Genomic DNA, 14,617 nt, shown 5'->3' on the forward strand with positions numbered 1-14,617 from the left:
TCAAAAGGATCTATTTAGGAGATGAAGCTGGATCAGACGAAGGGCCTTGGCCAGAAAGAGGACTAATTTATCCCAGAGATCACAGAGAAAATAAAAAGAATAATAACAGCATCATAAATAATATTTATGTAATCTTTAAAGTTTGGAAATTTTACATGTAGTATTCTCATTAAGATATAAAGGGAGAAAAAATGAAGGAACTTAAAACAGATAACCTTAATCTTCTGAAAAAAGTAGGCAGTAAGATATCTGCTTAAAATGTGTTGTTTGGGAGAAAGTTGAGGACTTGAAGGTAGACATTTGGCACAGCTTCTAGAGGGAAGATGACACGGAGTCCGAGAGAAATAGAAGGATTTTCTTGTAGCTATGATAGGTGGGCCCCAATCGCTCAGCTTAGAGCTTCTAGTTGTACACAGATGCTCTGGAGTAGGGATGGAGAAGTGGCAGTGACTCCGTTCCAAGAATATCTTGAGCACAAAAGATGTTGTGGTGGACAGTGAATTATTAAAATCCTACAAGACTGAAGAGAAGGAAGGATTAGTGTTTCTAGTAATACTTCTATAGTACTCTTAAGTTTGCAAAGCAGTTTATAGACATTATCTCATTCAGTCTTTACAACTCTGAAAGGCAAATGCTGTTATTTTCCCACTCTACAGATAAAGAAACCAATATTTAGAGTTGCCCATGTTTCTGCACTCAGAACACAAAGTTCTTTCTCCTAAGACCTTATTGGGAGGGCTCAGTCAGTATGGCCTCCAGAAGCAGATTGAAGGGAATGAATATGGTTCAGAGTAATAAGAGCAGGAAATAAGAAGATGGAGAATGCAGATTATTCCATTTACTAATTACATGACCATAATCATCTTATATTGAAAGACAGTGACTTTAGGAGAACTCAGAAGTAAAAAGAAAAGAGAAAGAAAGAAATGAACAAACACTAGACTTTAAATTGTAAGACATGGCTCAAATTCCAACTTTGCTACCTTGTCAGACCTCAGATTCCTCCTCTGCAAAATAAGATTGGGCCATCACTAAGGCCCTACGCAGGTCTAAATTGGCAATCCTGTGGTCTTTAAAATGAGTAAGTATGAACAGGAAAGTCATTTTATACATGAAGACTCAAGAGCCAATAAATGTCTCCAACAGAAGAAAAGTGAATAAGCCTGAGTGAACTAAACAATCCACCAACACGCTTCTCATTCCCTTAACAATGGAGAGCAGTCTATAAAAGTGGGAAGTCTGATCATAGTCAGAATGAAGAAAGATTGAAGCTAACCAGTCAGTTCTCTTTATTTAAAATTTTTGTTGATATCTTTTGTTTTTATATCACCTTCATTTTTATACATATCCCTTTTCCAGAGAGCCACTCCTTATAACAAGGAATAAAAAAAAAACAAAAAAAAAAAAGCAGTTCAGCTAAACCAACATAGCCACTGAGCCTGACACTATATGTAATATTCTCTTATATTTCTCCACCTCTCAAGTGAAGAAAGAAGTACATTTTCCTATCTCGTCTTAGGGATTAAGCTTGGTCATTGCTCAGTTTCTTTATTGTTGCTGTCAATTTTTTATTCAAATGGATAGTCACTTTATATATTTTTTCCTAGTTCTACTTACTTCACTTTGATCAGTCCATAGAAGTCTTCCTATACTCCTCTGTAATCTTTGACTAGGTTATTCCTTTCCCTGCAGCAATATTCTATTGCATCCACGAAGTACAGTTTGTATGGACTTCCTCAGTCATCTGCTTTGTTTCTTTGCCACTTCAAAGAGTTGTGCTATAAATATTTTGGTGTATATAGGATCCTTTTTTCTATCTTCGTACATAAGCCTAGCCAGGGAATCTCAGGTTCCTAGGGTATGGATGTTTTGGTTTCTTTCTTAGCACGATTACAAATCACTTTCTAGAGTGGAATAATAGACAGCCTTGACAACAATAGCAAACAGAGTTTTTTGTTGTTGTTTTGTTTTTTTTATCATTCCACGTTCTTGTCAATGTGGACTATTCCCACTTTTGGCTAAATGTGAGTTGTTTTGATTTTTATCATGATCACGTTATGATTTACACTAACGTATATTTACACTAAATTTTGATTTACATTATTTTACATTTGTGATTTAGAACAAATTTCCATATAGTTGTTAATAGCTTGCCCTTCCTTTGGGATCCTTTGATCACTAATCTTTCAGGGAATGGCTCATGGTCTTATATATTTTGTTAGTTCCTCATGTATCAGATATCAAACCCAAATCAGATATTTGATATACACTTGTGTTGCTTCGTTTTATTTTGTTTTTTTCTCCCATTTGACAGCTTCCTTTTCAATCCTAGTTTCTTTAATTTTGATCGTACAAAAACTCTCAACTCTTTTAAACACAATTCCAAACTGGATAATCTAAAAGCTGTTTTTAGTTGATTTTGAAATGTGTCACGTGACGGGGTCCATCAGGCTCAAGCACACATTGAACTGGTGTGAGTAACACAGCAGGGGCAGTGAACAGTGGAAAGCAACGGAAAGAAATCTGGCTGGACAGGGGTCATTCACCATCCAGCTGGTTCATGATTAAGAGACAGGAAGAGACATTAAATCATTTCACATTTTTCCAGGTGCTTCAGAAACTGGGGAAAATAGCAGAAACCAAAGATGAGCATTTTGAACAGGCTGCTCAAAACTTCTACCAGCAGCAGGTGAGTGATGATCAAGGGAGAAAGAAGGCCATTCCATTGGCCACACGTAGCAGGTGGGGATCCTGGACGAAGGACGGCAACTCTGGTTTTCACAAACAGGGATCGTGTCTGTTAAGGCTTCCTCTTCCCCAGGGTGACTCCCGACATTATTTAGAAACAAGAAGTACTTCCTAGGAGCATAGATTTAATCAGTCAACAAGTACTTAAGTGTCCCCTCTCTGCCAGGCCCTGGCACAGGTTGGGTGTTAGGGATTCAAGTACAAAGAATGAAACAAGCCTGACTCCTAAGGAGCTTATTCTAATAGTTAAAGCTGTGGGGGATCTAGTCCCACTCCCTTCTTTTATAGACATGGAAACTGGGGTACAGATAGCATGTGACTGGTCCAGGGTCTCAGATCTACACATCCGGCCCTAACTTCTCCGCTGCCCTCCAGTTTCCTATATGCAATTGTCTCTGTCCCTGAGGCGTCTTGAATTCCATATGTCCAAAAAAAGGTAGGGAGTGAGTGTTCCATCTTTAGATTCCAGAGCATCATCACTGGGAAGCACTGAAAACAAGGGCACCAGGGCTACGTTTGGACCTTAAATTTAACTACAATGTCATTGGCTTCTGAGCAAAGTCATTTAACCTTTCTGTGCCTCAGTTTTCTTCATCTGTAAAATGGGGATAAAAATAGCACCTCCCTCCCAGGGTGGTTGTAAGGATCGAATGAGAATATTTGCAGAGCACCGTGCAAACCGACTTAGCTATGACTGTTACTGCTCTTCCCATTACTGAAACCTGTCCTAGGGATAGGTTCACTGTCCTCCTCTAAGAGATTCCGAGCCTCCTCATTTCCCTGGACCATCCATCCCAACAATATTCTGTCTGGGCCCTTCCTAACAAACTGGTTGCCCTCATGCTGCCCAAACAGCGGCCAACCCAAGCCCTCCTCTTCCCAGTTCCGGTATCTTTGGAAGCTCACTTCACTTATTGGGATTAGTGGGAAAGTAATTCAGGTCTTACTGTGAATGAGTGATAGACTTAAGAATGAATAGCCCTCCGAAGCTGGGGTGTTTATATTATAAATGAAAATGTTTGTAATTGGATTCATGCCAAGTAAGTGTTTTGCTGAGTACCACTAAATGAGCTGAGGAGAATTTCATGTTTTTTACTAGTGGATTAATGGTTTTTTTCAATTAATAAAAAATCAATCTTCTTCCCCTCTCACTTTCTTCCACCTCCATTGGAAAAGTGAAAAAGAAAAAAAAAAAACAAAACTGTTGTGACAATATGCACAGGCAAGCAAATTCTGGCATCAGCCATGGCCAGGAAGTATGTCTGGTAGCATGTTTCATCTCTAGTCCTCTGGAATTATGGCTGGTCACTGCGTGGATAAAGTTAAGTCTTTGAAAGTTGTCTAATTGTGCACCCCTCTGTTTCGGTTCTCTTCCTTTGACTGCTCCTTCTTAGTATCCATTACTGAATCTTTGTCCAGGTCGGGACCCACAACCATGGCTGTCCCTGTCCCAAAGGGCTCCAACCTGGCCCCTCTTCTCCCCCAGTGCGACTTCATTTGAAGTCCTCTGAATTCAGTTCTCCCTCCATCCTGGATAATTCTCACATCTACACATCCAGCCCTAACTTCTCCGCTGCCCTCCAGTTTCCTAGATCCAACTGTCTCTGTCCCCTAGGCCTCTTGAATTCAATATGTCCAAAATTAAAGTCACTATCGTTCCCTCAAAACCCTCCCACTCCCCGGACTTCCCTAGAGAGAGCCAGCACCCTCCCGATCACCCAGACAAGGCGCCGTTCTCTGCTCTTCCCTTTGACAACGCACCCTGTCCTATCTGTTGCCAAGACCTGTTGATTTTCCCTTTGCATTATCTCTTGTGTAAAGGCCAGACCTCAGGCCCTCACCTCCGGCCTGGATGATTTCAAAGCCTCAGGCTCAGTTATCTCTCCATTCCCTGACCTTGTCAGGCCCCTTCTCAGTCAATATTAGTGGCTCCCCTCCCCCGAGGATCAAACGCAAAGCCCTCCACAGCTCCCCAGCACATTCTTCCGTCTCGCAGCCCACCATCCCGCGCAGTGCAGGGAGCCTGGCCCCTTTGCTGTGCCTGCCACGAGACCTCTCCCGGCGCTCAGGCCCTCTCCCCAGCCTGGATTGCTCTGCCTTTCTCCTTGTCTGGCTCCCTGGCTTTCCGCCAGGCCCAGCTACAATCTCGCCTTCTGTGGAAAGCTTTTCCTGGGCTCTCCTCTCCCCGGTGCCTCCCTCCTGCTGATGAGTTCTCATTGGTAGCCCACTTCTGCATGGCTGAAAGCCTCCTGGGTAGAACAGCAGGGAAAATCTCTGGACTTTTTTGTATCCCTAGTTCTCAGCACAGGACCGACACTTAGGAGGCACTAAGTGTATTGACTGACTGACTTGCCTAGGGCTGAACAGTTTCTCTACCAAAATTCTCCTCACTTGAGATTCGTACATACCGGGAAGGTTAAGCCTATTAGTTCATTGGCACCAAAGTCTAAATTGATTTTTGTTTGCTAAAGTTCAGAGTCCCAGGAATGGGAAATCTCCTTTTGAACAGTGGAGTTTGAGTCAAAGGATGGCCTGACCCTGCCACTTATTCTCTTTGGGCCACTCATTTCTCTCGGCCTCAGCTCCCTCATCTGTCAGATGAAAAGGCCAGACCAATGGAGGAGTTCCTGTCTTAGGGTCTGTGAACTTATTTCAAAAAAAAATTAAGTGTCTATATTTAAACTTCAGTTTATTTTTCTTTTGAATATAGGTAAGTCAGAATATTATGGACAATCTTGAAAATACAAATCCACTGTTGAAAAAAAAATCTTTTGGAGAGGCCTCCAATGTCTTCCAAAAAAATATTTTCTGCTAGAAGATCAGGTATTTCTGTTCCTGTTGGGTTCCTGTTGAATAATTTAACATTAATCCTAATTCTTTAAAAATAAACCAAAACCAAAAACCTTCCCAACAAGTTTTATTATTTTTTAAAATGAGTTATTTTAAAAAATATTTTGGGGCGGCTAGGGGGCGCAGTGGAGAGAGCACCAGCCCTGAGGACCTGAGTTCAATTGTGATCTCAGACCTTTAACACTTCCTGGCTGTGTCACCCTGGGCAAGTCACTTAATCTCAAGTGTCTCAGCAAAATAAATAATGGATAGATAGATTTCAGTATAATTGGTTTTCATTGTAAACCTACATATTTTATGCATTTAAAAACATTATTCTGAAAGGAGTTATTAGGCTTCACTGGATTGTCATGACAGTTACATGTTTAAGAACTCTTGACCAAAAACAAAACAAAACAAAACTCCTGTCCTTGAGATTCTCTAAAGGATTCATACAATCAGAAACCAGTCATTCTTCTCTAATTTCTTACTTAACAGTCACAGCTCCCAAATTGTCTAATTATTTTCTGATTTCCCAAATATTCCCTGAAATTCCCTAATTGCTTCTTTTTCCTGAAGAGCTATTTTTAAATATTGCATAGAACAAAAAAAAAAAATCATCAGAGCATTCACATAGGTGGAGAAGGGAAACCATGAGAAGCCCCATCTATCTAATGAAGGGCCTCAATAAGTATATTAGTTATAGCAATAGCTTTTATGAAGGCCAGAGCTGCTTCTGACCCTAGCAGATCCACATTATTGTACTGTTTTGTAAATTAGATCAATCCTAAGGATCCTTGTACCAACCCTGCCCATCCTCCAGAAACACAGACCCAAAACGGGGAGGGACCTTGGAAAGCCATTGAGGCCAACCCCTTCATTTTAGAGATGAGAAAACTGATCTTAAGAAAGACTAAAGTGCTTACTATCACAAGATAGTAAGGGCCTGCGGCAGGATTTGAATTCAGTTCTTCCAAGTCCCCAACTACTCCACCTAACTACTTCCCTTCAGTGTCCTCACCATAGAGCTTTACATTTTCTAAACCTAATTGGTTTATTTACGACTTGTTTCACTATGTTTCTGCTTTCTGGAGTGGTGTCCTATCTCACTCGGCTAATGTCCTCAGTCATACTAGAAGCCCCCAAGGGCAGGGATCCCTAGGTCTCCAGTTTCCTCTGGGCTATCTCTCCCCATAGTGTACAGAACTGTGCACATCACATGGAAGGATTTAGCACCAGGGAAGTGGGACTGGTTGGCCCACTGAAGGCCTGGCCCTGTTTATGTAAGGGGTGGGGAAAGCTGCCTCCAGCTGGCCTCTGATGGGTGTGGCACACTTGGCAAAGCTCAGAGATCAGAAATCACCGCGTTTTAGAGCTGAATGGGACAGGAGATACAGATTATCTAAGCCCAAGCTATTCCTTTTAAGAGATGAAGAAACAAGCCCAGAAGGAAGTAGGAACTTTCCTAGTATCACAAAGCTAGTTAGCATCTAACTTCTTCAGCCCAGGAATCAGCAGTGAGGCCAGAGGAAAGGAACTGGCAAGTTCCTCTTCTAGAAATGAAAAGGCAGGAGACAAGGAGCAAAATGTCACCCAGTCATGTCTCTCCTGAAGACAAACTAAGGGCTTTACACTGAAGCAGGAGGGAATCAGGTTAGGGTTCGGGAGGAATTTTGTCATTGAAGTGATTATGAGATATAATTAAGCTTCTCTTTTGATGGAGAGCTAGAGACTCTCTTCCTAGAGGATCTGCACCAGTTTGGGCTGAAGTAAGAGTATATCTAAGAGGAGATGGTAGTCAACAGTGCCAGAGGCAGCAGAACTATTTAGTTCTGTCTTCTTAAACAAGAAATGAATTAAAGTATTTTACTTCTAATTTTTAATAATATCTCTTGTTTTATAAAATACCATCAAAGTCCCAAGGTCTCTGGCCCTGTCCTAGACTTTGGGATATGCCTTTTTAGGAAGCTATTTGTATGTGATAGGGCCTTTCCTAACATGTTAAGCCCGTGTATTTTGGGGCCTTGACTTTGCACTTGATTTGCAATAAATAGCAATATACTAAAAGCTCCTATTGCTCTGGCACTGACTTTGGGGTTGGAAGGGCGGGGTTCTATGGAGCCCCTTCTCTGCCATTTACCAGCAGTTTGACTTTGAGCAAGTTACTTTTATCTTCAAATCTTGGCTTCCTTGTCTGTATAATGGGATAATAATGCCTGCTCTGCTTAGCTCGAAGTAAAATCAAAGGAGATCATTTCTATAAAGTGTCATTTAAAATGTCAGCTACTGTCATTCTCATTCTCTATCAATATTTCCCCCTTATTCTTAATGTTTTATAATTTGGGTACCAGAAGATACAGAGAGAGAAGGGAATGATGTGGCTTGGGTGAGGAAGACTAGGAAAAACTGGAATCTGACAAGTATCTGAAGAATGTTAAGATAAGGGATAGTCCTGAAGTAGGGAAAGGATGTTTGAAGATTCAGAGGAAGATAAGGGTAGGTGCCTGTGGAGAATAAGGAACAAGTTTCCCACATGAATACAGGATTACATAAGGGCAGAAGTTGGAGCGGGATGGCAGGAGGTATGAGTAGAAGGGGAAGTCACAGATGGTGGAGAGGAGCTTTTAGAGCTCCAGGGGGCCTTCTAAAGTTCCCTAGTTCAGGTCTCCCCCTTTCCTGTGGGGTTCCTGGGGAACTGAAACCAGGATCCTTCCTAGAAGACCAAATGGTGACGGTCTAGGAACACCTTAATTTTTTTGTTGCTATTTAGTCATTTTTCACTCATGTCTAACTCTTTGTGACCCCATTTGGGGTTTTCTTGGCAAAGATACTGCAATCGTTTGCCATCTCTTTCTCTAGCTCCTTTGACAGATGAGAAAACTGAGGCAAACAGGATTCAATGACTTGCCCAAAGTCACAGAGCTAGTGAGTATCTGAGGCTGGATTTGAAGTTGAGTCTTCCAGAGTCCAGGCCCAAAATTCTGTCCCCTGAGCCATACAGCTGCCTCTCCTTAATTTTGAAATGAATCCAAAAACTTCCCATCCTGGAAGTCATTCTCTGTCCTTCCTTCCTCTTTACAACGTCTTAGAAAATGCAGTCTACCCCTATTGCTTCCACTTCCTTTCCTCTTCCTGTTCAGCACTTTATAATCCGACTTCTGAGCTCATTCTTCAGCTCAATCCGTTCTCTCTGAGGTTATCCTTAACAATCTCTTACAGACCTTTCTGAATGCTCATCCTTTGCACTGATCTGCTGCATCTGGCACTGTTGACTGCCATCTCCTCTTGGATACTCTCTGCTTTCTGGGTTTTCATGACCCTGCTCTCACCCTGTTCACCTGTCTGCCCATTACATCTGCATCCTTATCCATCTCACTCCCTCTTGGTAGGAGTATATGCAAAGGCTCTGTCGTGGACCAGCTTCTGTTTCGACAGGATCTCACATGGTGACCACACCTGTTCACATCTTTGTACTAATGTCTTCCACATCTATATATCCATCCCTCCTCTGTCTTCTGAACTCTAGTCCACATCTCAAATTGCCTCTTAGATGTCCAAAAGGACCTCCTACAGACATTTCAAACACAAGATATCCAGAAGAGAACTCCTCTTTGCCCCCAAATAGACACGGTTTCTGAACTTCCCTGTTTTTCCCAAGGACCCACCATCCTTCTGGCCACCAGATTTGCCAGCTTGGAGTCCTCAAGTCTTCACTCTCTTACCCTATCCCTCTGGTCATTTTCCAAGCCTTCACAACACCTCTCGCTTCTGTCTCCTTCTGCACAACCACTCCTTTCTCCTGGACTATTGCAATCACCTCCTAAGTGGTTTCCCTTCCTCAAGGTCCTTTTGTCTCTCCACCAAGCTCCATTCAGATGCCAAAGGAATTTCCCTAAATTGCAGGTTTGTAAAGTCCAGTGGTCCTTTGTTGATTCTGGGATCAAATAGAAGCTCTTCTGTTTTATATTTAAAAACTCTTTGTCACCTGGCTCCTGCCTTTGGCCTTCTGGGCTTTGCACAGGTTGCCTCTCCTAAGCTCAGTTCCAGACCTGTTTTCCATGTGTAATACTTGTATATTTCATATATATATGTGTGTGTGTGTGTGTGTGTGCATACACACACACATGATGTGCATGTAATATACAAGGACCGCTAGCTAGGTGGGGCTGCGATGGATAGTGTCAAATCTGGAGTCAGAAACCCATCTTCCTGAGTTCAGATCCAGTCTCAGAGACTCCCTAGCTGTGTGTCTCTGGGCATGTCACTTATTCCTGTTTGCCTCAGTTTCCTCATCTGCAAAACGAGCTGGAGGAAATGGCAAACCACTGCAAGTATCTTTGCCAAGAAAACCACAAATGGGGTTACGAGGAGTCAGACATGACTGAACAACAATAACAACAACAAAATTTAATGTCTCTCTGGATAGCATTGGCTCTTTGAGGGGCTGAATCTGTCCCATTTTTTTTTTGATCTGTGTATCCCCGATGTCTGTCATAGTCATTGCCCTTTTAAATGTTTGATTGACCACAACTCATCCACATCTTAACAGACATTTCATGAATTACTGTGGCCAAAAACAAAAACAAAAATCACCGCTTGGGGGCCCACATTGTGACGTGGAGCCTGAGGCTATCCTTTGTCCCTTAGGTGGCAGGGCCAGACATACCCGAAGCCTTTCCAATTAGACAGGCCAAGAGGCAGCTTGTGTTGTCTTCCAGTAGCATAAATTCCAATAACAGCGGGCTGCCTCTGTGTTAATCATGAAGAACACTTGTAGCCATCAGGACTTTCAATTGCTTAAGTAAATAATAAAAGAGATTCCAGCCACAAAATGTCTTATCTATCTGATTCTAGCAGTATTTTCTGCTTTTTCCTTTCTCTTTATCCTGAATAGTCTTTCCAGTCATTTAACCAACTTACCTTCTCTTTCTAGAGTGAAGGCCAAAGACTATACAAGGACTTGAAACATTTCCTTGATGCTGTCAAAGGTGTGTACCCCAATAGCTATGATCCCATAGGGCATTGAGGTCTACTCTGGATAGCTGGAGGAGAGGGAGGGTGGAAAAAGGAAAGAGAAGAACCTTGTGGGAGAAGGCACAAAATCAGAGATTCTTTTAGTTTATATAATGTTACCAAAATTCCTGCCTTCCCAGATCCTGTCTGCTTCCAGCATCACCCCAGAGCCTAACATCTTGAGATTTATTGGTATTAGAATAATTTTTCCATAAGCTCTAGTCAGTTTCTCTAAGGAGAACATCCCAAAACTGTCTAGATGTCTTCTGAGATCACCAAATCACCTATGATTTGCATATCATTTGTATAATCAGTGGGATGAATTTGGAATGAAACCTCTTACCAAGACTGAGTTCTTTTCTTGCAGTGATGCACGATAGCTCGATGAGACTGTCCCTGACTCTACAGGAGATCTACAGCTCTGAGTGGGAGGGCTACAGGGACCTGAAAGTCATTGCAGCGGTACGGAGGGAGATGTGGGGCCTAGGACACCGCCACCATTCCTTCAACACCTCCCTCTGTAAACGGGACAGGCCAGGCCCAGGGGGATAGAGAGAGATTGTGGAAGACATGGTCACGGCCCTGCCTTCACGGAGCTTACACCCAGCAGGGGGATGAGACAGAAATCACTGTAACATAGGAGGTTACGTGAGCAGGGTTCTGGAGAAGTCCAGAACCGGGGGCTGGGGGAGGTTAGACAGAAGAGAGGGCACTGCCAAGCAGGGCGACAAGGGAAGGATTTTGAAAGTTTACAGGATTGGAGATGACTGGGAAGCTCACGGAAAACGCCATTGTTCCCTCCTCACAGTCCCTTTGCCAGTAGCTGCTTTTTCCCTTCCCTCGCTGCTCTCCTCCCTGGAAGTTTGGACCACGCTGGAACTCTCAGCTTCAGTCAAGGCTAAAGAGAACTAAGAGGCACTCCTTTTTAGTTCTCACCAGTAAAAATGCCAGGCTCAGTGCGGAGGGGAGAGAGAGGGGAGAAAGCTGAAACTTTCTTAGATAAAATGAGGGTTTTGATGGATTACAATGCAAAGAAAGCTTGAGGAGGTCCCTGGGATTAATGGAAGGATGTAGAGAAGCAAACCTGGGTGATGGAGGCCTGCACCATTGGAGGAAATGCTCACACATATAAGATCAGAGCAGCATTGGAATATTGAAAATTATTTTCATCTATAGATGTCAATTATCTGGTCTTTAACCATCCCCTCCAAAGCCCATCCTTTTGTCTAAAGACAAACTCCATCAAATTCTCCTTCTCAATTCTTCCTTCATCCCCAAAATTAGTACCTGGAGCCCATTTTCCCTATGTTAGTATAAGTCATCTTCTCTCTCAGATTAGAAAAGAGCAGAGGGCAGGGATTCTCTGTGTCTCTCCCTCTGAATCTTCCCCCACAGAACCCAAAACAAGGTATGATACACAATTCAAGACAGGGAGGGGTTTGACTGCCCAACATCACCCAAGGGTATTAACTTAGTGGGTGGCTGCTACTGAGGAAAAGGATGCTGGAAATTCTCAGCAGACTACCCCTTCACCTCCATGTTCTTCCCCACAGAATAATAATCTCCTTTGGGAAGACTATGAAGAGAAACTGGCTGACCAGGTCGTGAGAGCTATGGAGAACTACATTTGCCAGTTCAGCGAAGTTAAGGTATCTGTTCATCAGCTCGGTGTCAGGGTTAGGGTCCAAAGTGAGGCAGGTCAGAACAGAAGATCAGGGCCCAAGGCTACATTTATTAAGCATCTCCTTAATGTGGGCCAAGTGCCAAAGTTTCCAAAGTAAATACCACTAGATGACTTCTCCCTCCCGCTCCAAATCCTGTCATCTTCTGATCCTACAACCCTAGTTCTTGATTCTTCAAAAAGCTCATAGTCTAGCAGGGAAGAGAAGACCATTGCACAAACAAGCCAGAATAGAGCATGAGGGATCCTAAGAAGGGTACAAAGCACCAGGAGAGTTCTGATGTGGGGGAAGAGTTAGACCCGGGCCAAAGGGGTGGATTTCAGGCAGAGATCAGAGGAAGGGCTAGGACTGAACGACTGGGGTTAGATTGAAGGGTTAAAGATGATATGAGGTTATGTTTAAATTTAAAACTTGGTTTAATGTTGGGTTGGGTCAGAGAAGCCCCTTGGAATCTACAACAGTTTAGGGTAGAAAATGACCAGTATTATAATTCAAACTCTGTGGCTATAGAGGAGTCCATTCACCTCTTTGGCCCTCTGTTTTCTCTTCGATAAATTAGGGGATTAAATTGTGTGAAAGACACGTATCTATGTGGTAAGAATAGAGATTCCCTAAGAAAAGGTTGGTATCAGCAGTATTGTCCTCAATCGAGTATTACATATGAATTAGTTTATCAAGAATGTTTTTCATATTGTCCATTTTAGGGTAGCTTTAATTTCTATTACCTTGCTCCACTGCTGATGGCTGAATTACCCCATTTGCCTTGGCCCACAAGTCTACCATTTCCAAGGCTGAAGACATTCTGGGGCTTAATTAGTGTGAGGGAACACCTCAGGGGATCATTATGAAGGTCCTAGTTAAATCCTGAATTCTTTGATTTCCAGTTCTGGGACTTAGACACAGGCGGGAGAGAAAGAAAGAGTAAAGTATAGAGGAAAAGGAATATAAGAGAGGAAGGGAAATTGGAAGGGGGGACCTAGGAACAAAAAATAAAGATGTACTTACCGGGGAGAGTCGTGCTATCCACATTTCCACAGAATTCCCTCTGCCCCAGGTAATAGCCTGTGGTTCCAGGCAGAGGAGTGGGGTATTTTCAGGACACCTGGTCAGAAACCCACGCTATTGAAGCACCATTATGCTAATTGTCAGCTAGCTAACAAGGACAGGAATTGATATATATAGCACTTTATGTCAGTGATCTCATTTCAATCTCACAAACATATGCAGGGCAGTTCTTACAGGTAGCACCTGTATAGCCTTAGAAATATTAAGTGATTTTCTACCATCACTCAGCTAGTGTGTATTAGAAGTAGGATTTTAACCTAGTTCTTCCTGACACTATGCTACCTTCCAACAGTGGCAGTGAGTAATGGTTGGACCCACTGCCCTATTGAAAATGTTTTATTTTTCTAAAAACTTCTAGAGGCCATGGTTTATACTCCCAGGATATCTAGATTTATGGGTTGGGATAAGCTCTCTCAAAGTTTTCATACGATCTGTTATAGCCAGAGAGGCTTTAGGAGATCATTTAGTACAATCCTCTGAGTCCAAGAGAAGCTATATTTACATTCGATGCTTGGTTTAATGTTTGACTTGATTTTGGGACTGCCTTAGGTCAGAGCCGCTAGACCCATGGAGTATGGGGGTGCTGACGTGCTGAACTCCCCAAAATATATTGGGTTTCCAAGACTTTTCATATGGACCATCAGATGGGGTGCAGGCGTGGAATCCTCCAAGTTGTATTGGGGTTTTGGACCAGTTTCATGAGATGTTTCAAAAGAATTTGTAGGATTAGACCATCTCTGAATCAAGAATCTTATTGTCCTGCTGGCAATGAGCTAATTTCCAAAAGGGAGTTTTAGCAATTAGCAAGGGGAAATAGATTTAATGAACTAGCTATAACAAGACATGACAGGCAAAGTTCCTAATGAACTTGCTGACATAAAGCAGGCAGTTCCTAATGAATTCTCAATGCCTAAGACTAGCTAAATTCCTAAAGAAGTTAGCCATTGTGACACCAGTAAGCAGGCTGACCTTAAAAAGAGTTAGCCAAGTAGTGGGGTGCAAGTAGGTTCTTTTATACGTTGACATCACAACTTGGCCTTTTGATTGAATACAATAACTATTGAGTCATGATAATTTGATCAATGCAAGGAATTCAAGTAGGGCACGGTGAAATAAAGATCCAGGAAATAAAGATTTGTCTTAAAGACAAATAGTCTTTTAAGAGAGGGGAAAAAATCAGCACAACTGGTCAGTGCATTGAAAAAGTTTGACAACTGTGCTATGTATAGGGACCTCTCTCCCCCTTCTCCCCACCCGCTCCACCAAGGGATGGCTTAGGG

General features: G+C 42.5%; 1 protein-coding gene across 2 annotated transcripts in view; it reads left to right on the forward strand.

Annotated features, from left to right (window-relative positions):
* The window catches only part of BIN2 (bridging integrator 2), a 48,342-nt gene that overhangs the window by 12,342 nt on the left and 21,383 nt on the right, over nucleotides 1-14,617 (forward strand). The window contains exons 2-5 of one of the 2 annotated variants that reach the window (XM_074270360.1): nucleotides 2,609-2,689; nucleotides 10,511-10,565; nucleotides 10,958-11,052; nucleotides 12,144-12,239. In XM_074270360.1, coding sequence (XP_074126461.1) covers nucleotides 2,609-2,689; nucleotides 10,511-10,565; nucleotides 10,958-11,052; nucleotides 12,144-12,239 — 327 coding nt within the window. Of the gene's footprint in view, nucleotides 1-2,608; nucleotides 2,736-10,510; nucleotides 10,566-10,904; nucleotides 11,053-12,143; nucleotides 12,240-14,617 lie in introns of both variants that reach the window. The other variant, XM_074270361.1, reaches the window with a different exon arrangement.

The sequence above is a fragment of the Sminthopsis crassicaudata genome, chromosome 5 (assembly GCF_048593235.1).
Source record: "Sminthopsis crassicaudata isolate SCR6 chromosome 5, ASM4859323v1, whole genome shotgun sequence".
Taxonomy (NCBI): domain Eukaryota; kingdom Metazoa; phylum Chordata; class Mammalia; order Dasyuromorphia; family Dasyuridae; genus Sminthopsis; species Sminthopsis crassicaudata.